Here is a 26,290-nt window from a genome sequence, read left to right on the forward strand (position 1 = left end):
TCTCTTACCCTCGCTGGGGTCAGCTCAGTGTCCCAGCACACTGGTGGCCAACCAGTGGGGGTGGAGGCACCTCTGGGTCCATCTGCCCTGTGGACCTCCCTTCAAGTATTTATGAACATGGATAAGACCCCCCCAGAACCTCCTCTTCTCCAGCTCTCTCAGCCCTTCCTCGTGGCAGAAGTCCTCCAGGCCCTTCAGCATCTTGGTGGGATCTTTCTAGTACGCCCAGGTCTCTCTTGGACTGGGTTCTTGTCCAGTTCATTTGCTCGTGATGACCCCAGGTTGCAAATCGTTTAGGGTTGGTTGGCCTGACCCATGGGCATCCAGTCCAGGGTGGGATTGAATTTGTTTTAAAGCACAGCTAATCGTAGTAACAGGAGAAGCAGCATAGACACAAACATCTGAGAGGTGGCTGTGCCAAAATACATTTTTGCTTGGACAAAACAATCCCGAAGTGTTGCTAGTTGTGATATGAAAGGTCAATGGTTTGCTTAGGAGCAAGTTAATGCAATATGAGGGTGACCGAAGAGGAGTTCCCTCCTCCAAGTGCAGTGGAGAGCCAAGGACATCTCAGGCACGGCACGGTTGGTGACTAAGCCTTCATTTAACCCCCCCCCGCTGCCCTCATGCTAAGGAATAATCCGTGCTCTGACTGAGGATGAGGTCTGCAGATGTTTTTTTTTTTTTTTTACCAAATCAAGGCCAGGTAGCAGAGCAGAATCAATTCCTGTCACTCACGGGGAACTCTGGAGGAGCAGGATTATGGAGCAGGGCGATGCTGCCGCGCTTTAATCTGGAAATCAATACAGAGAAGGAAGTTGGGCTTGTGGGGATATTGCAGAGACTGTGATTTCGGTTTTGATGAGATTTTGCTCTGCAAACAACTGAGTCACTAACTCCTCTTCGCAGCCTGATTAATACAGAGAAAAAGCTAAAATCAGCCTTGATGCAGCTCTCTGGAAGTCCCTGGAGTACTCCCGGTATAGCTGGAGTCCAGAGTTTCTCAAATGAAGCACGGCTCCCAGATGCTTCAGTCTCCTTCTTTGCCTTTGTGCGTAGCTCAGGAGCAGCCCTCCATTCTGCTGAGCCTGATATTAATACAATAGGTGTCATTCTGGGACTTTGATAACCTTCCTTCTCGGTTGTTTAGAGAAACAAAATCAAATACAGCAGGCAGGTCACCTCGGGGTGCCTCAGAAATCCCCAAATTCATACAGGGTGCTGTAAATCCGGGATGCTATCAGATGCACTCCTTCTTCTGCAGGCTGTCAAAACTGCCTCATCCATAGGCTGGGGAGGAGCATTTTCGGTTTGCAGCTTTGCCCTGTTGTTCCCATGATCATAATAACACCGCTTGTCATAACAAAAGGATGGCAAGGTGCTACTTAACCCTCAGCCTCAGCAGCAAGCTTGTCCCCAGCACGTACAGTTCGTGCAAATGTGAGCCGTGGGTGTAACCCCCTGGTTGTTAGGATGGTCTGCGATCCGGGAGTCCAGAATTACTGGTCAGGCCGAAAGGCTCAGTGTTGGAAAGCCCAAGCAGAGCCCAGCGAGGCTGCAGGTACCTGATTCCTCTAAAAATCACATGTCTGAACTTTGAGGCTTCACCTGATGAACAAAAGACCCAGAGAACTGCACCGGTCCTGAGCCACTGGCTCAAAAAGCCAATCTCTCCCAGACCTGATATTCAAAGCCCTAAGCCATCCCTCTCCCTTGGTTTCTGCTTTTTCGTCTTCCGTTCTGCTTTCCATCACTTGGTGACACGGGCTGTTCCAGCATCTGCTCGGCATCAGGGAGAATCAGCTGTACGGTTGCATCTGTGACACTAATTAGCACAACACGAGGCAGCTGAAATTAAGATATCCGTTTAACCTCTATTCACGCTCGTGCTTGCCTTTCTCTTCCAGAGCACGGTGATCGTGGAGAAGACTGTCCAAGACCTGATGAACCTGATGCATGACCTGAGCGCCTATTCGGATCAGTTCCTCAACATGGTGTGCGTGAAGCTCCAGGAGTACAAGGACACCTGCACCCTCGCCTACAGGTATGGGCAGGATTGGAGGTACTGCCCTCGTGGTTTTGCTGCTTGACATGAGTACAAAGGATCTACTTCTGGAAATATCTTTGCTGGGACACTCAGAAATAGGTTTTTATAGGTGGGGGGAAAATCTGAAATCGTGATCGTTGCCGTAGGAAGAGTCTTGGTTTCCCAGGGACTTTTGGCACACCACGCTGTGGTTTAGGCTTTTTAAACATGGATGGGAGTGGAAGAGTGCTTAGAAACCACACGGCTTTTCTCTTCAGTGGGCAAAAGGTGTCCTCAGGTTGGAGATGGAGTATAAGGCATCATATTTGACTTAACCACTTTTATATATCTACTGCTTGCTTGTAAAGCAAGTCAGGTCCTTCCATTTCGTCCATTCCATTCTTTGCTCCCAGGAAATTCACAATTTTATTTTAATTAATTATATCAAGATTGTGGTATTCAGATCTCATGACAGTGCTGGAATTCATAACCCCAGCACACCGTTTAAATACACACACACCGGATTTTGTGGCACTTTCCCCAAACCTTCCCTTAAACTTACTCTTTCGAGGGGCCATCAAATGCTCTGTCCTGGGCTGTTCATCAGCATTTTGGGGGGATGGCTCTCTGACTGCTTCCCAAACCATGGCGTGGAAGCTAAACTCAGCCTCCGGACACGGGCTTTGAGTCCTTTGGGCACTTTATCGCAGATTGCCTTGGTAACCATTGCTAAATAACTTATTCTCTGTACATCTCAGCTGCCCATCTGTAAAATGGCCCTCCCTGGAGAGGGGGGCCAGCGACGTGCCCCGCACCGCGGGGATAAATACTTGCATTGAAAGACACTAAAGATGCCGTGGCAATGCGGGCTATAATAGCCGCTATACATAATCTCCTTTAATAGCTAATTGAGGCTGGCGATAGCAGGGGAAGCTGAAAAAGCCCCTTGTGTTTTCTGACCAAAAGCATTAAGAAATTATTTCCTATTGCCTGATTTCATTCAGAAGGAGCTTCATCTGGCGAGCGGCTGCGTACGGGCTCATTATTATTATTAATAACAGCAACAATAGCAGTGAGCACATATGTGGGCTAAACGGCGTCCGAGCGCTCGTGGAAATCGGTAGCTGTGTGTGTGCCATTGTCCAAAAGGCTCGTGTTTTATGTGAAACTTCACTGACTGCAGCCAGACAATGGATATAATTTCTCTGGCTTGAATTTACAGGCCCTTCCTTCCTTCCTTTCCTGATACCATTCCTGGCTTTGGCACCTGCTGAGGCGTAATTAGGACAGCCCTAATTTGGCAATATCCTGATTACAGCAGGAGGAAAAACAGGAAATGTTCTAGTTTTGCTGCTAGCAAATGACTGACTGAAATAGAAATCCATATACATTTCAAATGATTTCGGAGGAGTACAGCAGCCACCCCGCTCTCCTGGGCGAGCGGTTCGATGCGCGGGGTCAGCATGCCCTCTGCAGGGACCTCGCGTCGGTACGGCTCGGCACAGACCACAGCTTTCCTTCGGATGGATAAATCTCGAGTGTCCTCACGCTGATAAATAAAGTTAGTGGAGGAATGGCCGTTTACAGCCGCCTAAAATCAGGACGCGCTCCTTAGAGCTGAATGCTGATACGATCAGGCGAAGCTGTTGGAGCAAGGAGTGTGTGTCTGCTCTTGAGATGTCAAGAATTTGGGGAGCCAGGGAGATGGTTTATGCAAGATTTGCATGTGGCATTCGTTCCTTCTCCATGTGCATGCTGCCTGAAGGGGAATAGGAACAAGCGTGGATTAAATGTATTCAGATACAGGCTCCTCAAAGCAGGGCGGCTGCACTCGGAGTCCTTCACAGCACAGATAGCTCCATCAGGACGTCAGCGCTAAGGCGTGCAGAGCTGAGATTTTTCTTGTTTGATTTCCACTTGGCTCTGGTTTTCTAGCAAACACAAAAACTAGCAGGGCTGGATGTGAATGGATTGGGCATTTATATAAGTAGCAACTGTAGGTTTTCTTGTGCTTTCATCGATGACAAATTTCGGAAGTGTATTCTGTCTGAGCTAGGTGAGATGTCTTCAGCAAATCACGTGTGTGTAAGATAGTTCAACACAAACTGTTTACAAATGTGAGTTATGCTTTCTGATGACTTTATGGTGGGGAGTGGGAAATCAGGGATAAAAATTGAAAGCAAAAAAGGGAGATAGAGCCACAAAACCTCCTGCTGTGTTAGCAGCGTCATCCCAAGTCTGTCCATCCCACATCTAGCTGCTTCTTCAACAGATTTCTTTGAGACCAGTTCTACTGAGGAGTTAAACGAGTAGTTAAACCGTTTTTACTGGGCTTTGGGAGGTACTCAAAGGCCACCCAAGGAACTGTAAGGATAGGATAAAATCTGACCAATTCAAGGTAGCTATCTCTAAGATTAGCCTTTCTTTTTAGCCTCTTGCCAGCACCCTTCTCAGAAAAGCTTTGCTGTTTTGAGATCTAAAATGAATCTCTTTCTGTGTCCTTCTCCAACAATTTATCCCATTTCTAATGAAGTTCATGTTGAAGTTATTTTGTTGTCCAACCTTAGGCTCTGTCCTGTGTGTCCACCTGCTTTTTAGCAATCTTTCTTTCCCATGTCAACTGAACAAGTATTTTCTCATGCTTTTTTCAACCTGTTTGAAGAGTCTGAATTAGGTCCCCAAAATGACTCTCCAGTCCGCAAAATGAGATGCACACCTCCAAAGAGTGAATCACGTTAATTAAAACATGGCTCAGCTGTCTGGAGGTGAGCAGCAGCCTCTACCAGCTATGAAGACAGCTTATGGTGACCAGCCTCCTGGTTGAACTGTCTCAGCTGAGTTTGTGAAGCAAGGTGGGGTAAAACAGGATAAATCTCTTCAAACATGGGAAAAAAAAATGTTCCTACTTTCCAGCCAGCCAGCCAAAATAAAACTAAATTTTAATAGATAAGGAAATGAGGAGCAGATGGATTCATCCAGGGTCTGCAGTCACAACGGGATTTCTCAAGTTCCAAAGACGCACTCTTTCCACACAGTTTAATACTTCTTACTGGCATCTTCTTCTTCTTACGTTAACTTTTTGATTTCTAAGTGTCTTTTTGTTTCTAGAAGCTTTTCCAGGCAGGGGTCTGTCTCCCTCAGGCCACCAGGTACCCAGCACATGCTGAGCATGCTTCTTTTAAACTCTTAGCGATGTGAGCAGAGCTCAGCATGGAAAAATCCCCCGGGCCTGGGAAGAGAAAAAATCATTCCCAAATACCATTGGCACAGGGCAACAGAGTGAACAGAGTGCAATTAGCTTCTGTGGCCCACAGATGTTTTCCTAATGAAAAGCCTTGATCCCCAGCTGTGTCTGGAGACGTTCCCCATCACTCAGCCCCCAGCTCAGGGGTCAGTGGTGCCAACCTGGGACCATTCCCACCAGCAGATGTTTTCTGGATAAAACCCACTGAGCCGTGGAGGGGCAAAGCCTCTTGCACATGTGCCATCACCCGTGAAATCGTTCACCTATTCCCTCCCCAATCCCGAAAGCTGGGTACAAACAGATGGCATCTTCCTTGGCCCGTTGAGCTGTGAATTAATTAGCTGATTATGGCGCTGGTAGCGGCGACTAACCCTATTACGGCAGCAGGAGTAATTGTGTAGGATTTTGGGAGAAAGGGGCTGTTTGGAAGGAAGTACTCTGAGCTGTACTAAAACATGTCATCCTACCTTGTGATAATTGACTCGAGGACCCGAATTAGGTTGACATTGATAGGAAGTTATGGAGGCAGAAAACTGGCTGAGATGTTAGAAAGAAAAGGTGGGGGGAAAAGGTGTCTGTAATTGATGGTGAAAGCTGGGCTTCTAACGGAGATCAGGGTCTGTTCCACCTTGTTTACCATCCTTCTTAATGAGGGGGTGGTTGGAGTAAAACCAACCTGTCAATAAATATTAGGAGGTGTCACAACTGTGGGAAAGAATAGGGAAATAATCCAGAGGGACCCACATGGAAGTGACAGTGTCCCAGCACTGATAAAGTAGAAGCACCCGTTTGATTTAAATGGAGAACTCTGCCAAGGTCTCCAGTGGCTCATGGTCCCATGAGTAAAATATCACCAAAAGGTGAGGAATTGTGTGAGATAGGCTCTTGGAAAATACTGCCCTAGAAAAGCAAGGGCACCCAGCTCAGACTGGAACTTGCTATAGCAGCCAAACGGGTGCCTGTCTCCCCTGACACCCACTCCAAAAAGCAGTAGGGTTTTTGAGGACAGCAGATGCTAAAGATCATAAAACAGAGAGGTAGCTCTGCCCTCTGACTCCATCAGAAGACTCCCAAAGATGACTTTCATGCGTAGACATCTGAAGGGCTACGATACCACTGTAAATAATTGACTATGGAGGCTGAGTACTGAGGCTGCTATAAGGGAAAATAACAGGGAGTAATGGGACGAAACTGAGTAAAGTAAAACATGAGCACAGTATTGGGATTTTTTTATTTTTTTTTTTGTCCAAGAGTTAGATTTGTTCGTCTGTGAAATAGACTCCCAAGGGAAGGAGTCTATTACTTCAGTCATTTAAATCTGGAAAGGACAAAGCACTGACTAATATATTCAGTGGAACAGTTGTCCTGCCTTGGCGGAGAAATGGCCAAATATCATCAAATTCAGTTTTTCCAGCTCAGATGTCAGAGATTCTGGTGGAATGTGTTTTTTTTTTTCCAGCGTGTTGAGCAGAGCCCTTTTTTCATAAATGGAAAAACACTGAGCTCCTAATAGCAGCAGAAGGCCAAATTGATATTTTGATGCCGAGGTCTTCTGTGGCTGAAAACAGAATTCATTCTTCTCTGTCTGTGGCAGATTGAACATGAAATTTAAAGATAAGGAAAATTCGTATTTAAGTGCATGTGACAAATTCATTTTCACAAATCCTGTGTACTTACTGAGCAGAGGTTGTATTCTTGGTGGCAGGTGAAAGGAGTGATAGGTTGCTCCGTGCTGGTGGGAAAAGAAGTCGTCTCGGTTTCACGATAGATCAGTGTTGGCTCAGATCTCAATGCCATTTTCGCTCTTTTCCTTTTCCAAACACATACACTCAGTGTGTTGTTGCTTTTATTTCTATTTATTGACAAAACATGCCTTTCAGTTGATTTGAAACAAGACTGGTTAATCCACGTAACCCTTCAGAAACCTTCAGGGTCTGTATTGTACAACCCTTCCCAAAATCACCACCTGAATGGCAGTGAGCTCTGACTATGTGTGTACCCCATGACCACCCTATGACCATCATGTGTGTCATTTAGAAGTGTGCAGCCTGATAAATGCCCCTGTGAGGTCCAGATTGAGCTGACGTGGGTTGAGCCTGCACAGACACATCCATACTGCAGCACCCAATGACTCTCAGCTGACAGAGCCAGCCCTGAATCTCTGTGTCTTTTCCATCCTCAAAGTTTCTGCCTTCTTTGAAGAAGCCAGTTCGTCTGGGGGACAGCAATAGAAAAACATCAGTCCAGTGTTAGCACCTTGTCAGCCCCTCCCGTTGTAGGGCACAGCAAAGATGCATTAATTCTGGATGCCTTGAGCAAGGGGTGGTGGGCAAACACAGGTCCAGGGTGTTTTCTGTATTTTTCCTTAGTAGAAGAAGATCCATCTCTTAGAGTATGGTGGAGTTATTTATTGCATTGTCAGTCTGCAGCTAAGCTTCTCTGTAGGAACAGGACTTCTGAGACCTTGTCTTTTCAGCTGCTTCATCTGTCAAGTTACTGTTTTTTTCAGTGGGTTTGCCATAGTCCCATTACAGAAGGCAAAAATCCCACTGCTTCCCACTGCAGGGAACATCTGCTTCTTCTTGGGCTGGAGAAGCAGTCCACTTGGTCACCATGAGGCTTGCCAGTGAAGGAAACTGGTGATAGGATGTAGAAGGAAACACCAGTACCCCTAATTCCCACTTGCCTTCTCTAAGAGGGTGAAAAACACTTCCCAGATCCTTGCAGTTTACTGAAAACCCAAGAGAGGGAGAGGATTCTCAGCTCACTGGTGTGCTGGTGAAATAGCAAGCATGGAAGAGCACTATGCTGTGTGTGCTCATGGTTGTTCATGAGCAATCCCAACTCAAAAAATAGGCAGCTAATTGACTCCTTCACACAGAGCATCCCTTTTGTCTCCTGCAATTGCCGGTGAGGATTTCAGACCGCTTACATTGCCAAAAATATTAAACAGGGGAAACCTTCATAATTGGAATATGCTGTGATCTTTGATTCGATTTCACACGTACATACGATTAAGCTGAAAACTATTATCAGATGTTTTGGATGGCCGGAGAGAAGACTGGGGACCCTTTGTTTCCTTTCCTTGCTTCAGACCTGCTCCCCAAGCGGGGCCAGCTGGTGTGCGGTGAGCTGGTGGCTTCCACCCAGGTCTGCCTGGGCAGGTTTCCACACTGCAGGCACAGCACAATCAGCAGCGGCTGGCGGGCTCAGTTGAGATTGCAGAGAAGAAATGAGCTGTAGAGAAACTGCCTCCTCGCTCTCATAGCGCAGGATGACCTCCTCTGGTTGTATAAATGGTGGTAAGTTGGGTGATTTTTCAAAGGAGGGGACAATATGGCCATTTATCCCTTGAGGGACTCTATCAAAGTGCATCAAGAGTTGTGAGCTTGAGAGGAATTTGTGTCATAGAAACATAGAAACATTAGGGTTGGAAAAGCCCTCCAAGACCATCTGGTCCAACCATCCCCCTACCACCAATGTCACCCACTAAACCATGTCCCCAAGCATCACATTTAATCTCTCCTTGAACACCCCCAGGGACGGTGATGCCACCACCTCCCTGCGCAACCTGTCCCAGTGCCTGGCTGCTCTTTCTGAGAAGAAATATCTTGTAATTTCCAACCTGAACCTCCCTTGGCACAACTTGAGGCCATTCCCTCTAGCCCTATCACTATTTATCTGCAAGAAGAGGTATCACGTCCACTTGTGTTGCTGTGCCTTCCACCTATTTGCTGAATTAGTTTTTGGACCCATTCTTTAATACTGCATGGTTTGCACATTTGTATGTGACAGCGATTTTAATTAATAAGTGTAGATTCACGTGAAGAGTACAGTTTGCTGTATAAGGACACGAAACTATTGGAGAGTGTCCAGAGAAGGGCTACAAAGATGGTGAAGGGCACGGAGGGGAAGACGTATGAGGAGCAGCTGAGGGCACTGGGCCTGTTCAGCCTGGAGAAGAGGAGGCTGAGGGGAGGCCTCATGGCGGCCTACAGCTTCCTCACAAGGGGGAGTGGAGGGGAAGGAGCCGATCTCTTCTCTTTAGTGACCAACAATAAGACTCAAGGGAATGGTGTCAAGCTGTGACAGGGGAGGTTCAGGCTGGACATCAGGAAGAAATTCTTCACCGAGAGGGTTGTCACACACTGGAACAGGCTCCCCAGGGATGTAGTCACAGCACCAAGCCTGTCGGAGTTTAAGAAGCATTTGGACTGTGCTCTCAGTCCCATGGTCTGAATTTTGGGGTAGAGCTGTGTGGTGCCAGGAGTTGGACTCGATGATCCTTGTGGGTCCCTTCCAATTCGGGATATTCTCTGATTCTGTGATTCAGTGCTTTGCCCTGATGCGATTGCTGCTGCTTTCCCACAGGAGCATCGTGCAGTCGGACGAAAAGCTGGTGATCAGCGCCTCCTGGGCTAAGGATGACGACATTAGCAGGCTCCTGAAATCTCTGCCCAACTGGAGCAACATGGCTCAGCCCAAGCAACTGAGACCCAAGAGAGAGGAGGAGGAAGACTTTATAAGGTAACATATTTTATAGCCAAAGTTGTAAAAGGGTTTTAAAGACAGCGGCAACAATGGTAAAATGTTCTGGAAACAAAGTAATTGCGGTGTTTGCATGGCTGTTGTGTATCCAGGTATGAGAAGAGTTTGAGATGTGTTTTTTTCCTTGAGTGGAGTAATAAAATTTAAGTCCACATGCCTTTATGTGGAAGCACCAGCTTTGAGGAACAGAGAATTTCCTGCACGTTGCCTGTGTTTTGTTCTGCTGATGGTAACAAGAAACCATTAGGGAAATGTGCTGGTTTGGAGACGTGTCTGGGCTCTGTTTATCAGTGCCTGTCTCATGATGGATTGATAGCTAAACCATCCTGCAGCTCTTTATCCTTCAAGAGAAAGAAGAAAGTGGAGCTTCTGCTCTGATGCAGCAGGAACAGAAGAGAGGGAGGCCACGGGTCAGCAAGGAGGCTTCAGTGGCAGCTCCAGCTTACTGCTTTCCTGCACTTCTTGACTAATCCTGCTTGTTCAGGCGCAGCTCTTTGAAGAAATGTGCTTGTGAAACAAGTGAGGAAAGTGGCTGGGATTGGGGAAGGGATGAAAAGGTTGTTTTTAATTCAGGCAGATCCTCGTGGTGCTTGATGATGCTACCCTGGTGACCCATGCAATGCAGAGAGCACCAGTCTGTGACCTAAGAGTGGGGACAACTGACTGTGCTGGGCAGGGATTCCCAGAGCTGGTGTTGTCACCACAGCTGCCCTCTGTTTGAGCTGGGACCCGGTGGTGTTTCACCTCCACCCTGAGCCCAGCAGCTATTAAGGAGAGCCAAGAGTTCACCGGTCTTGAAAAGCAGTGGTAGCTCCAGAGGGGATTCATGCAGAGGCAACTTTCTGTATCCAAACAAGATTGTTTCATCCTTTTCTTTTTAGGCAAGTGGAAATCTGTACACGGGCAGATTGCCTTTCCTTGCACACTGTAAATCTCTTAGTCTTTGAATCATTGGCTCATCCTGAAGAAACGGGCCCTTTTTGTCATTCCAGCGAGTCAAAAAGCTTGTCTACACATCCCCATCACTATTCATCACATCCTTGATTGGCATTTGGCTATAAAACAGTAGGAGTAAGTGAAGCTGTTGAAAATTAAAGTCTAATTTGCCCAGATTGTCATTTTACTTATTCACTGACTGCAAGCACAATAACATAAAGATGATGCAGTCTAGAGAGAGGAACGAAAAAAGTACAAAATACATCTAGTCACAGAAATGCTCTCTTGTACTGCTGTGGGTACTGCAGTAGGTATGGCAATCAGCATTGCCAGTGTTTTAAAAAGTCTTCAGTGACACTGGAAGAATCATACAATCACAGAATCATTTGCAAAGCCCTTGAGGTCTTTGTGTTGGTTTGTTTGTTTTTGTTTGTTTGTTTGTTTGTTTTTTGAGATTTGTGGATCTGGTTCCAACTTCCATCTTCGCCGTTAGATTTCTCCTTTGTTTCTTGGCATGGATGGGTGCTGGGATGCCCTCCTGGCTCCTTCTGTGATTTCTGAGCCATCAGCATGGGACAACAGAGCTCCCATGGATACAGAGCTGGGTACTACCACCTGCGTGTAACCTGCTAGCATAAATTCCTGGCCAGGCTAAATCTGATGGCCAAGCTCAGCCTGATGATAGCAGTGCCAGTATTTTGCTCCTAATGTGCATTTTATTCCAATATTGTCATTTTACTATCCATTAATTGAAGTTTTTTTTTGAAGTTGTATCAGAGATGTTAGAATAGAAAGCCCTGTTAGGTCATCTACATTGAATTCCCTGAGAAAAGCTCCTGTACTCTGCCTTTTTTTTTTAGCCTAGATGGTAGAACAAAGATCTTTTCTCAGTATCTGTTTGCACAGAGCATCATATATTAAGCCCCAGTTCCTCAGAGTGCTGTTTGAATGCTCCTGTAGCATTAATTTAAATGATAATAATTGGTCTGGGCCAGTTTTAGCCATTGATGGTAAGCGACATGGCTTATAAACTTCTTCAAGAATCTGTGCATGGTTGAATAGGTCTCTCCCGAAAGCTTCAAAAATAAAATTAATTGCTTGTCCAATTTTTTGTCATCTTCTTTCCACTTATGCACACTTTTTTCAGCCTTGCTCCTAATACAAAGGAACATGATTTCTTTGCCGCTGTTGCTTCTTTCTCTCCCTCTTGGCACTGCTGAAGAATTGGGAATAATTCTGCCTTAGCTATCACTACCTGAAGGCTGCTGCGGAGCCAAAGGGAAATGGGTTTTGCCCAATTAATATCTCAGTTAGGGTCATCTCTGTGATGAGAGAGCCTGGGAGAGCTCATTTCGTTCTCACTTGAGTCATACAATCTACTGAAAACACTGACACGTAGAAACCCACCTGCATTCACCAACCCAGCTCCTCAGCTACCAGGGACAGGACTAAGCATCCTTTTGCTGGAAAGGAAGGTTTAAGCTTGGTGAAACGAGGGAGCATGTTCTGTCTGGACAAAAAACAGGGCTGACAGCAGGGCTCGAACTACTCGGCAGCATCCCGTTATGAACGTTGCTGAATTAAATAGGTCCTGAAAGTTTGCCACTAGTTTTTGGATCGTGGCAGGAGGAGCCATCAGTGCACTGCTTTCTTCTCCTCCGCCTCCTCAGGTTTCCTGGAACTCATTTGTTTAATTAAAAGGAAGAATCCAAATGCAGTGCCTTTGCGAAAAAAAAAAATCCTCATGCATATCTGTGTTGACAGTGATTGATTCTGTTGTCTTAACCTGCCACTATCTCTTTTGCGAATAGATGTCAAAAGGCAGAGTAAGCTACTAGCAGAATCTCTCCATTAATATTCTGGTGTGGTTGGCCAGACAAAGGGACCTGATTGAGCATATTATAGTAGCTCGGAACTTGGCAAGGGGAGAAAGGAAAAGAAAAGTCATGCCTCCATTCGTATAATTAGTTTTTAAAGCTCTGAAGGCTATTTGGCACTGGGGCGAGTGTGAAATATGCTGCCCTTATCGCTTTATAAAGGTTAGCCTTCAGTTCATTACTGAATCAGATATGTTGGTGATAAAACCCAGAGATGTATCATTTCCAGGTTTGCCTTTGACGACGGAAAGCAATGTAAAAAGAGCTTCAGGTCTGGTCACACTTGAGTTGTAGCAGAAACTCCTCGTTTTCGGTGCAACTCTGCAGCAGAAGGGGTGGCAGGGGCTGAGGACATGTTGCACCCAAGGGGAGTTACGTGTCTGGGGAGCTGAGGAAGCTGTGTTGGCAATTCATGGGGCCACACATCTGCCTGGAAACCCCAAGGTGGTCTAAACATCACCCCCCAACGCAGATTATTATGGCTGCAGATCAGAGATGCCAAATCCCTGTTAGGAGGAGGATGGAGTGATTCCATTTCCTCTCACCTTTTGACTCCAGCAGGCTCCTGAACACCAAACTTGGGATCAGATTCTCAGGCTACAGCTGATGTAACTGTCTAAAAACCCCATTCTCAGTGTTTCCATGTACCACAAGCCTTTTCTTTTCGCTGCTTTTCTTTTTCTAATGGGGATAACCCTGCCTGCAGAGTGCTCCAGCTGCCTGCTGCATCTCCCGTTCACCTGCAGATGCTCATCCTCAGTCGCTCTGCACCAAAAGGAAGGGGTGTATTCAAACAGTGTGGAAGGATACCTGTGCAACAGCAAATCCTTCACCAAATTCTCCCAAATGGTATTGCTCAGGACAGTTACACTATCCCTGCTTGATAGGATCTCTTCTCTTTTCTTGATTTAGGCACTGCTATCCCCTGCCAGTGCTTCCAGTGTTAAACTGGAGCCTGCTTGCATATTTGGGACTGCATTGGAGATCTTTCACTGTTGGAAAAGACAAAAATGTCAGGCCTAAGAGAGGCACAGAGCTCAGGTCCTGCCTTGGGGTAGGGGGCTCTCCCCTTCTTCCACCTCTCTGGCAGCCAGGAGGCACCGGTGAAGGTTTTAGTCAAAAGCTAGATCTTAGGTTGTTCCACCTGCTGTCTGATGTGTTTTGTTTTTTTTTTTGTCACATTATATTTGGAGCTTTCCGTTATTTGTATTGCCTTTTGATGCCTGAAGCCCTGATGTTTCATGGATGAATTTTCCCTTTCTTTACCTCTCATTTTCAATTTCCTTCCCATTTTCAATCCCATTTTCAAATTTAATTTCCTTCCCATTTTCAGCCCTGGCTTTCCTGTCTTTCTTTCCTTGTTCCTTTCTCTATCAAGAATAAAAGGCCTCCCTCTCCAACTTCCCAGGCTCTATTTATTGTATTCACAACACTTCTAAAGGGGGAAAGAACGGTCTTGGAAGATTGGCAGCAGACTTTGTAGACATTTTTCCTCTACTGGGACGATGAATCTGGGTGTGCCGTAGGTGTGAGTCATTTCCATTTGATGACAGTCTGCTCCTTTCTATGAAATGAGTTTCTAGATCTCTTCTTGGATCTTAAGAAAAACATGACCAAATGGCCTCAGCATGAACACAATTGATGCTAAATCCTGTTGCTGTCAGGAGTTTTGTGTGAGAGGCATTAAATAAAGTGAGCCCCTAGATCTTCATGGGATCTTCCCTTTGTCTTATGAAGACAAAGAAGTTTGGGGACATTTGGGTTGGGTTTTGGGGGTTTTGATTAGTTTGAGGAGGGGGCAGTTGAGGGTTCTGTGTGTTCCAGACCTGAATCCAGGAAGAATCTCCCAGCTTCAGATTGATTTATCCTACAAATTGCAATATCTATTGAAATATTAAAATATACCTCAGCTTTACCAAGGTCCCTTTCCGGGTACCCCTACACGGCGTGGCAGGGATGGAGAGGGAAGGCAGAGCAGAGACGTGGGAGCTCCAGCTCCTTCACAAAGCTTTAACACCAGCTCCTGCTTGAACAAGATTTAATATCGTTAAATCACATCATTAGAGCTACACAATATACTCCGAGACACTTCCCTGTCTGCTGTGATAAATTATATAATACAAACCTAACAAGACCAGAATATTCAAATAAATTTCAGCGAGACGATGGCGCGTGGTGCTACAGCTTCAAATTGTCAATTAGCGCTGTCTGCTTTTCGACGGTGTTGCGACCTCTCAGCAGAGATTTGGAGCTGCCTGGGAGTGCTGGCACCGATCACTCCAGTCCCTAACAGAGATGCACAAATTGTTGTTGAGGCTCTGCAAATCCCGGCGAACCTCAAATCTGGGTCGTTTTGAGGCTGGGCTAGAGCTTCAGTCCTTTAAAACGGAGCACCGTAGGTTGGCAGCGTGAATTTATATCCGCCGAGGATGCTCTGCGGCATCTTTTCATCATGGCTACAACGCTGTTTGGATGCGCTGCGAAAAAACGTCCTCGCGTGCTGAATTTTTAAAATACCTTCAGGTGCTGAACCTTTGAAAGGAGTGAAACCACAGCTTCTGTAGAAACACTGGGCTGGGTTTTATTGTTCTTGCAGCAGCGAATCATTTCCGAGGGCTTCCTTTCCGCAGGGAAAGCCCACGTGGGTTTATTTGTTTTGGTGCTCGCGCAATTTCTTGATGAGTGTTGAACAAATTCTGGTGCGAGATGAAGAAACAAACCACTTCTTTCTCTCTTTCTTTATAAATAAGAACATAATAGGGATTTCTTTGATTTGGTTCAGGGGAAATCTGTCTGCCTGTGTAGTTCCTTATCTACAGTTTTTAAGCACAATCCCCAAGCTGACTCTCTGGCTAAAATGCAGGGATAGAAAACAAATTATCTTTGTCCTGTTCGCAGCTCAACAGATAATTTGAGGATGTTTCCCATACAGGCACAGCTCTGCCTGCTGCTTTCAGCTGTGGTTTAAATCCATTTTGTTGCTTCTCCTCTGCAAGCCGGTGCTCAGGGGAAAGGATCCCTCTGAGGTCTGTGCTCTGGAGGGTGTGAGAAAGAACAGGAGGTCCTCATCGGGTCATTGTGTCCCTGGAGGGACTCCTAGGAGGATCTTTTGCTGTCCTCCCAACTCCTGCAGCTCCACAATCCCTCCCAGTGAGCTGTGTCCTCGGCCTTATTTGCAGAAGGGATAATTGAAGCTAATTTCTTGGCAGAGAAAAAGGAGAGGAGCAGTAAGCGAGCATAAAGCTGCTGCCAAGGGTACCTCTGAGACCTCCTTCCTCATTCTGCAGTACTGATGCGGACACTTGGCTGCTTTTCAGCCCTGCTCTGGCACGGGCAGAGGGCCTTAAATGTAGCCCAGGTCATCCTCATTTATCCCATATGCTCTTCCCTGGCCTTTCTGCCCTGGTGTACGAGTTTCCCATCCTCGCATGAAATAGAGATGAGGGGAAGTCTCATCTATTGCCATCAGTCCCTGTGTTTCCAGTCAGTTTAGCTCAATAGGTTGTTTAATTTTATCAGCAACTCATCCCCAAAATGCATCAGCTGTGCTCCTGCTTTCTGGAGGAGAGGAGGGGGAAGCCAAACTGTCTGCAGAAGATCCCTCTTGGAAACCAGGACCCCGACTTCTCCCCATCCCTGCTGGTACCAAGGATGCGCTGTGCATCCCAAACAGTATCCACGGGAACAGAACGGATCTGGTGCTGATAACGTTGCTGGTCACTGTGCTGGAAAAAAAAAAAAATAGAGAGAAATGGATGGCTTAACAAAGGGAAACAAAATGAAGTGCTTTGTTAATCCAAGGACATAGCTGGCGCAGCTGGCCTTGTCTGACAAAGCAGAGATTTAAGAGTGAACCCTATTGAAGCACGTATAAATCCCATGGGAACTGCGACCAAAAGGTGATGAAGTGTTGTGGCACCAGCATCAAATACAGTTATAACGAAGAGTGGGCTCTGACAAAGGAGCAGCTGGACAGCGAAGTAATGTGCTTGAATTTTCTTCATTCACGGTGTAGTTGATATGTAATATTAACCAATTAACCAACATCAACCTTGAGCATCAGTATGTACATACCTGAATCACCTGCAGGAGCGTGGAGCCTTGCCTTTTCTTCCAGTTCCATAAAACACTCCATCATGAACCACTCGGTTGTGTGGGTTTCTTGCTTTCTGAAATACGTCATCTCCACAGCTCAAAATTTCATCCTTGAGTGCTCAACAAAATCTGAAGGATTTTTTTTTTTTTTGTCTTTTGGAAAGCTTTGGCAAAATCCAAAGGAAGCTTTGTAGTTAAGGTAGGGTGGGATCCGGGTTTTCAAAATCATCGTAATTCAAACCAAAGGTACCCACTGAGCCATCAAAAACTTGTAAATTATATGCGTAAAGTGGTTACAGATGAGTCCATGGGTTCTAGTTCTGTCTTAGATAGACACTTACAGGTATAAAAGTGACCAGAAAAACATGAAGTACAGCTGAAAAACCATACGGGAATCAAAGGGCTGAAGATGCTATCCTAATATGCAGAGTTAAGGTTGGATATTCAGATGATTTGGTTTTGTCATATCCTTACCCTTAAATGTTTAGCCTTGCAAATTTGCAAATTTAATAAAGCAACACATAGTGAGTAGTCACTCAAGCATGCATCCGGAACAGCAACAGTTTTCTTCAGGGAGGCGTTTGCTAACAGCAGGCTTCAAGTTAAATTCTTGCAATTCACGAGAACCCCTTAAAGTCGTCTTTTGAAAGAGAGTTACTTGCTGAAGGTTGTCTCCGGTATAGATGGTCGTGCAAAAGAGGGAGTTGAGGTTTCTGCAGTCAAGGATGTGTATTTAAAAATATATTATTTCTTTTTTCTGTCCTTTTGGCACAAACTTGTTGTCGTTTGAGACTGTCAGAATTGCATTTGTCGCAAACAGCGTTTTAGAGTATCGCTTTCCCTAGAAAACCTGATTTGTAGGGGAGTTAAAATAGGAAATACACCCTGCTTTGTGTTATATAGATTGCAGCCTGACGGCAAGCACTGTATTATTCATGGCCAGGCATCCACCCAAAGCAGTGCCAAAACCTTTTTCGGCGTGTGGGAAGGCAGCAGAGCCGTCCCCGTGCTCCAACCCAACTTGTAATCGCGGCTGTGGGCAGCGGCGCGCTCGTGACTCCGCATTTCACAGCTCTCGGATGGTGACTCACAACCAAGTGCTTTCTCTGCTGCATTTTGTATTGGAAAGCCATGTTAGCGAAGGTAGAAATCCACCAAATGTTTCCTTGCTTCACTTTTCAGGGCGATTAATGCAGTTGCCAGTGGGATTTGACCGTGGAAATCAAGAGAAATGGTTCAGTTTGGGTGGAAAAAGCGTATCTTTGACATGTCTTCTACTCCCCAGGAGCAGAAGAGAGTATCTGGGTGTCTGTAGGTGGGCAGAACTAAATGAGCTGTTTAGTGGCCACTGCAGAAGCCAATAGCACATTTTGCTTGAATGAATGATAATGAATTACAGCAGAAAAAATGCTTAAGCCTGGCTATGAGCTTGGCCACGCAGTTCAGCCTTGGGTTGGGCTTCGCAGCAGTCACTCAGGATGCCTTTGCCTGGAGCCTTTTCACAGAATCACAGAATCACAGAATTTCTAGGTTGGAAGAGACCTCAAGATCATCAAGTCCAGCTTTATTAAGTTTCTTAATAAAGAAACTTTTCTTAGTATTTTCTTAAATATTTTCTTTCCTTTTCTTAATATCTTACAAGTGCCCAAGCAGGGAAGTTTGCTAAGGCCTTTCCTGAAGTGCAGAAAGGACTTCAGCTATTTCCAGTAGCCAGAACAGATCAAAATTAGCCCCAACTAGTGAAGAGGGAGGCCAGCTGAACTGCCACTGCCCTGTTCCATGGAGCTGGAGATGCTCCTGAGGCTGAGCTTCAAACACGACCACGAGGTAAGGTTGCTCCTCTCAAACCATGGCACCCAGGATACAGCCTAAGGCAACAAAGTTTGTATTGTCAAGATGAAGAAAATCCTCAAAGAGATTTTTTTTAATGAAGACTATTTTTTTTTTTGCCTTTCATGACTTCCATCGAGCAATTTAAAACCATTTCAGCGTTGTTCTTTTTTTTTTTTCTTTTCTCAAGTGACAGTGAAGTCCCACAAATCTAGCGAGATGCTGGCAATAAAGCTGCTTAGATAGTGTGTAAAACGCCACTGATGGGATTATTTTGCTGCAGTTCGTTGCAGTTATTATGCTCAGCAGCGTGATTCCTCATTGTAAGTTCATAAAAGAGCTAATGACAGGAAGTGGAGGTTTGCAAAGTTGAATGAAAGTGGAATGCAAATGCGTAACAAAAAGAGCAACTAATGATGGGAACAGGGTACCGAGGACCATGGTAAATGTGCCGTCGCTTGGAGTCTTTCAATAAAATGCACTTGGCTTCATCCAGGAGTTATTGTAATCAGACGTAGGGACCGTTGGGTGATTTTCTCTGTCCTAATGGTACTCAAAAAGCCATCCTACCTACCTACCATCTCCTACCTGCAAAACCATTTGGGGGTATTTGCCATGCAAAGAGTTTACCAAACGAGCTCTTCGTGGACATGAGGATTGGGAAAGTTAAATCTCAATGCAAAAGATGGAGCGTGAGACTGGAGGGAGCATTTACACTCCTTGAAAGAGATTTTTCATTTTTATGGGGTAAGCACGTTTATCTTGGTCATCATTTCTCACCAGGTGCTATCTATAAGCGAAATAACGCACGGGCTAATGTGCAAAATCATTTATTTGTCTGTTGTGATAAGCCCTCAAGTTTCACATGAGATTTCTTGTGATGCATGTATAAACAAATTTGCTTCAGAGATTGAAAGAGATGATTTACAAGGGAAGATTAAAAGTACTGCATATCTGTACATACCCCAAGGAGACACGGAAAGCAGCTGCACGCCTGGGAAGGGTGTAAATGGTGGGGGAAAGGGCTGTGGGGATTGACTGGGATCAGGTTTGTAACTGTGGGAATGAAATGAAATGCTGAGATTGTAAATGCAGGGGGAATGATAGAAAAAAAAAAATCGCAGAGATAGTCGTGTCATGAACTGCAGCATATTTTATTCACTTTGATGAGATTTTCAAAACTCCACGAGACAACCAGCTCAAAATCCTGCCCTGGAGCAGTTCTGCTCTGGGTGGTTTGACCTTCTTCATCTCCCCCTTGCTGGCCCTGTGCTCTATTTCTGAGGCTGGCTTCGTTTTTGCATTTCAGGGCTGCTTTCGGCAAAGAGTCCGAAGTTCTCATCGGCAACCTGGGAGACAAGCTCATCCCCCAACAGGAGATCCTGCGGGACGTCAGCGACCTGAAGGCCTTGGCCAACATGCACGAGAGCCTGGAGTGGTTAGCAGGTCGCACCAAGGCAGCCTTCTCCAGCCTCTCAGCCACCCAGAGTAAGATGGAAACCAATATAATTATGCAACTGGAGCAGGCGTGGGCTTTTCTTCTTGGTTTCAAAGGGTTTCTGTCAGAGGAGAGCAGAAAGCAAAGCAGCTCCATCTCTTTCTTCCCAGTGAACGCCGTGGTGTGACATCTGCTCGGGCTGTGGTGGGGGGCACGGTGCGATGGTGCCAAGGGCATCACTTCCAGCAGAAGCTCTGCTGGGTCTTTCAAGGCTCGAGCTTTTCAGCAGTCCCTGCTAATGACACTCCACAGGAGCAGGTATCCATGCTGAGACGGGTTTTGCTTTCTTTAAAGCGTTGCTCGGTCCCTGAATATTTAAAAATATAGGTATTATAAATTCAGCGGAGAAACTGAGCAGCTCTTAATGAGGAATGCCCTAACGTGCGTGTCACTGGGGCGCTGATGCTCAGCCTGCAGAGGCAGCCCTTGGTGAACCGAGGTGCAAGGAGGGCAGAGATGGGAGAGCCTGGAGACACCGCTTCTGCTCCTGACTGTCAGGGATCACCCGCACTACCTTTGTGAGATTGTTTCACTTCTCTGTGCTCCAGCTTTCACTCCTCTCCCCTGAGAACAGTGATTTTTTCTGTCTGGAAAGTGCTGGAGACGTGATTAGTGTTGCTTCTCCTTTTATCATTGTCGTTGGTGTTGTCTGCCCAGGGTCATGTTCAGAGGAGGGCTGTGGCTGTGCCCCAGAAGCAGAGCTTGGCACAAAGAGTCCACAGCTCCTCTGCTGCCTGACTGAAGCCTTGAAGCCTTTCTACTAAAACATATTAAGCTGTTTTAATCATGCAAAATGCTTTTTAAGAATAATAGGCCAGTTGCAACATGACAGGGCTGCTGTTTGCACGTCGCCAGGTGCCTCAACACAGTGAACGTCAACAGATCATAACGCGTGGCATACCAAAGGTGGTTTCTTTGACCTGCTGGCTGCCTCTGTCACGTTGCATAGCAGCAGCAAGGCAGTCCACGGCATGCAGCTAAGTGTGATTATTGCTCTTCTCCATCCTTTAAAATCAGTGGCTCATCAGCCCTCCAGCAGTGCACTCTCCCAGCTGTGCTCCGATTGCTTACAACAGACTTAGATAAGAGAAGGACACCGAAACCATACCAATACCACATCCTTTTAGGCTTACCACTTTCAGAAAGTTTTGCTTATGTGGCCAGCAACAGGTGCCGTAAAGAATTAGACAATGCACGTGTAAATGTGTGCCATCTCCTTGCATCTCTTAGCACCTCTGCTTTTATTAACTCAGCTGGCACAGAGCTGAGCTTTTCATAGGGCCAGGGATTTGCACCTCACATTCCCAATAGTTGTCCTGAATCTGAAACTGACCCCAGCGACGTGGCCGTGCATTTTTAAGAGCAGGAGGGCTGGGGGCAACCACATCTTCTCAGCTTCTGGGTGGATTTTGCATCGAAAAATCACTTCTGCCCTGTTTTCTGGGGAAGCGATGGAGGAAATTTGCTGGTGCTAAATTGGAAAAGTCTTAGTGCTACATCTCAGTTAAAATAGTTGCCCCTTGACAACACAGCTTCTCTTTAATAGTATCAGGCTTTATTTGACTGTGTAGGAGAGCAGCAGCATCATCTGGGTGAGTGAGGGTCAGTCCTTCTTAAGGCTTATATCTGCTCTAGAGAGCGACCTCTGAACTCTTTGATCCAACTGTCCCTGATCCATTTGTTGGGCTCCAGTAGGATAATTAAGATTATACAATCAGCAAACAATTAAAGATGTAAAATACCACGGGTAGCTTTAATATTTCTATAACCCTTACTGTGAGCTCTGGAGGATACCTGAGTGACAAGAAGAACTGCTGGGCTCTCACGGTGTGTACTTTACAAGATTAAAATTTAAAAAAAGAAAAAAAAAGAAAAAAGAAAGTAAAACCCAATGGAAAACGCTATTAAAATTCAATAGGCAAATACTTATTCCCAGAACTTTAGTAACCAGAGGAGTTTTGGGGGCTGAGGAGTTACGCTCCAACAGTCAAAGTTGTTAGAAATAAAAACATCATTCATAATTTCAGTTCTAGTTGAAACTCAATTTTTTTCAAAAATCAATGTTTTCCAAACATAAAAGGGCATGAGCATGACTTTCAAGCTTCTGAGAGGACGTTACAATGCAGCAGTGAATAAAAATAAAAGTATAAAGTGTAATACTTTACTTGTCAGCATCCTCCTGACAATAAAAATTCATCTTCCTTTGTAATAACTTCATACCAATGCGCTAAAATGTCTGTACACAAATGCCAGGAATATCTGAAACAGGAGGAAGAAGGAGCCGCGTTAGAAAATGATAGAGGCTGTTGACCTCCTGGTTATAAATGAAACCTGGTGGAGTATTTCTCGTAAATGAAACGTCAATAGAGCTGACTGCAGTCTGTATGGGAGAAGTAAAAAGTGATGCTGTGGAGCAGAGGTGGTGGAAGTCAGAGGTATTTACAAACCCAGCCAGCTCCACTGATATACAGGGGAGTGCGATTCTCCGGGGGAAGCATATAAAGAATAAAGAACAGAGGAAAAACGAGATGAGATTTTTCTTTTCGTCCCACCTGGACTGAGCAGGAGGAGGAAAAAGGCAAACCAGCTATTGTTTCCAAGGTTCATACAATGTTAATGCCGTAACACTCGGCTGTCATGCGAGTTACTCTGTTCTTTTCTGGGCTGGTTTGATCATCTGAATTTCTGAGAATCTGATTGCTGCAAGCCACGGCATATTAATGAGAGTGAGGGGAGAGGGAGGGAGGGAAATAAAATGACCCAAAGTAAAGCTAAATGAAGGAGTTTTCTGCCACTCACTGAAGCTCACCACATTCAGACTCGGGTTGCCATAAGTGGAGCCAGCTTCATCATTTCGGCATCAGTAACTTCGATTTTAAGGCATACCCACGTGAAACCCAGGTATTTCAGTTCAATACAACTGGAATCTGTGGTTTGTTATACCCGAGTTGACAGGCTGTTAGTCATCTGCACAGTCTTTTCTGTCCCAACAATGTGAGGTTAAATCTCAGCCCCATTCAGGGCATCATCAAAGCCCTCAGTGAGTGACCAGGACCAGAAGAACCATAATCCCAAAGTCCATAACACGGTAGTAGTAGCCCCATTTTCCTTCCTTGTAGAAAGCTGGTAGCTTTCCCAGCAAAGCTTCCTTGGCAATTTATGGCCATAGCTGCAAATATTCAGAAACCACAAGGCAGAGCTGGTCGGGTGTGGAAGTGTTTGGGGAAATCCTAAAAAGGGTGCTATACATCTGTGGCTTTTTGGTTCGGCTGTCAAAAGGCCCCTTACTACAGATAAAAATTCAATAACCTTTCGCTGTGGATGTGCCACAATTATCACTCATTTAAAAACAGTCTTGCTAATAGAGTGTTTTATCATGCTGGGCAGTCTCTGCATTCTTCATTATTTAGTGTTTGCTAAGCTGATGGCTCTTCCATTGCTCTTCCCTTATCTGCACTGCTTCAGAATTGGATTTTATATTTTCTGAACCAGTCAGATATGACAAAGTCATTTTCTTTTTCTCTTGTCTTTTGAGGGAATACAAACTTCTTTTTTTTTTTTTTTTTAACAATAACAATTTAAGGATTAAAGTTGCTGGAAGTGGATGAATTTAACTGAGGAAGTCACGTCAATTTGGAGTCGGTTTTATGTGAAAATGGAAGTCGGGTTTCCTCCCCATTTCCTCTCCTGCTTCTCCGCCTTGCCCTGGGCAGATACAACAAACCCTCAACATTTTCTCTTCGGGGAGCTTCAGCCTTCTGAAGCCCTGTGAATATTTTACAAAGAGTGAATTATTATGCATGATGAAGTTGAGCCCATCTTTACATTTTTAAGGTGGTTGCCTGCTGTGTGCAGGTAGGAAGATAAAAGATTAGCCATTAGCCAGTGGAGCTGCAGCTATCCTTTCACATTCAGCTGGCTCTTGGCATCTTGTGACTTCAGATGCCTGTAGTCAGCAGGTACCGACCGGCTGCCTTAAACACTGGTTTTAAGATGACTTTCTTCCTGAGCTTACACGAAACAAGATCATCTTTCTCTTCTAGATGGCTTATTGGAAGTAAAGTCTTTGCACGTGTACAATGTGCCTGCAAATACTTACAGATAAACAGATTCTCTTGCATCCACCCAAAGGTTGGTCAGTGTGTTGTGTTCAAGTTCTGTGTGTGCTTTCTGTTTCTGATCCTTAATGAAGAATGTTTTTAATACAATTTTAGTACCTTAGCAGATTGAGCTAGAAAAACAGGACTCCAGCAGTAGTCTCCAGAAAGACATCTCCTCCAGTCATGTCCTTAATCTACAAATTAAGTTTGCTTAGAAATGGATCCTGCAACTCCGTGTTCATTCAAAGTAGGGAGGTCCAGCAAAGAGCATCACAAGAGGAAAAGCTGGGCCAGGAATGTGTTGAAATGAAGCCAGAAATGGGAAAAAAAAAAAGTCTTGAGTGTTTTTATTCTGTGAAGTTTGTTGTTTTTTTTGTAGCATCCCAGGTCCTGGATTTATGCAATTAAGCGAGAATCTTGCTGTATTTGAAAACCACACACATGCATGCACATTTATCCTTTTTCTTAGCAAAAAAGCTTCAAAAGCGTGAGGGACTTAAGACATACTGTTTTTAACAACAAATCTAAACCAATGATTACGTCAAAGCTCTTGGTTTTCAATCCCAGCTCCTCTTTGTCTCCTGTTGCCCTTCAAAAGTTGGCACAGAAGCAAAGCTTCCTTAAAAAGCAAAGAGTCAAAATCTTCTGCACAACCCTGGCTTCAAATAGACTTCAGGCTGACCATTTGTCTACAGTGGCAGAAACTAGAAAGTGAACCCTACATAAATCAAGGGCAAACGTGAGTACAAATTCGGAATTAACGCCTGCAGCCCATCTATGGGGGAAGCACCCTGGTGCTAGGGGGGATGCACAGGAGACCTTTAAGAGCTGGCTCCATCACCGGGACATCCAAACCCTGCTGCTGTCCGCAGAGCTGAGCCACAGCAAAGCCAACAAGGCGAAGCTGTTTCTTCCCAGACATAAATTGCAATTGTTTGCTGGCAGAGCCAGGTCTCCGCTGCGACGATTTGCATTAGACACGGAGCTAATTACTCTGGTTGGTTAAGCCAGCTGCACGCGGGTTTAATGAGAGATGGGGAAATGCCACGCTCCCTTTCCGGATGGGGTTTGCACAGGCAGTCGGAAGGACGTGGCTTTGCAGTTCTCCCCTTGTTTTACACGAGCTGTATTTGGGGGATGCGGATTCACAGCTCCGGGCAGGATGCTGCCTCCCACCTCCCACCCAGCCCCTCTGCCATCCATCGCACCCTGTGACAGCAAAAGCAGTGTTTAAGTGCTGTCAATACGTCAAAATGATGCACATGCCAATATGCAGATTGGTAGATAAATGTCTCCTGTTCCTCCTCAGGAAATCCTTTCCGTTGGATTCTTTTTTTTTTTTTTAATATATTTATTTTTACATCCACCCTAATTGAAATTGTGCCTTACAACGTACAGAAAGGTCACGTGGAGTTTCTTATTGCCTTATTCAGTTTTCCTGAAATTCCCACTGCCACGTTGCACTGCCATCCCCTGGTTTCCAAACTCAGGGCTCCAGTCTTTTGTGGGTTTATGTGCCAGCCAGATTCAATGGCAGAAATGCTTAGAAGTAAAATCGCAACGAGGACATCAATAATAAAGTTTAGGAATCGTTGGTTTGCCATGGCTCTTGCCTGGCAGCTGGGTCTGGTTAGGAAGCTGTCAGGACGTAGTTTGGTCTGCCACTTGGGTTTTAGGGTGTTACAAAATGAGGGGATTTGTGTAGGGGCATTGCAGGGTTGGCAAGGAGAGAATTTGGCCCTTCTAAGGTGCCTACAAAGGCATTCAGCCTCTTTGCTTCCTTATTGCAGATGCTTCCTAAACAGGTTGTTTTTCACCCATGTAGGGGTGATTTCACCCCAAAATCAAAAGGCAACATGTGGAAAATGCCATCGCCACTTCTGTGGATGGGCAGGGCAGCATTTCACCCTCCAGACTTGCAGCAGCCATGGTTTCGTTCAAAAGCAGGGGGCAGAAAAATGGGTTGTGCAACAGCTTTTTACCAAATCCCGCAGATTTCTGTCGCTGGCTGGCTCTTGTTAATGATAATACTGAGCATTTGCATTGCATTTTCCAGCCATAGATCTCAAAATACTTTGAAAAGGTTAGTGAAGGCCATTATAGGATCAAGACTATCCTGGAGCACTTTGCACCCGA

General features: G+C 45.4%; 1 protein-coding gene across 1 annotated transcript in view; it reads left to right on the top strand.

The window, feature by feature from the left end:
* EXOC4 (exocyst complex component 4) overlaps nt 1-26,290 on the top strand; it is a 367,902-nt gene that overhangs the window by 300,185 nt on the left and 41,427 nt on the right. Inside the window, exons 12-14 of the mRNA XM_084306374.1 lie at nt 1,908-2,044; nt 9,642-9,797; nt 19,866-20,044. Of these exons, the coding sequence (XP_084162500.1) occupies nt 1,908-2,044; nt 9,642-9,797; nt 19,866-20,044 (472 nt within the window). The remainder of the gene's footprint in view (nt 1-1,907; nt 2,045-9,641; nt 9,798-19,865; nt 20,045-26,290) is intronic.

This window comes from Netta rufina (genome assembly GCF_964035555.1).
Source record: "Netta rufina genome assembly, chromosome: 1".
NCBI classification, from domain to species: domain Eukaryota; kingdom Metazoa; phylum Chordata; class Aves; order Anseriformes; family Anatidae; genus Netta; species Netta rufina.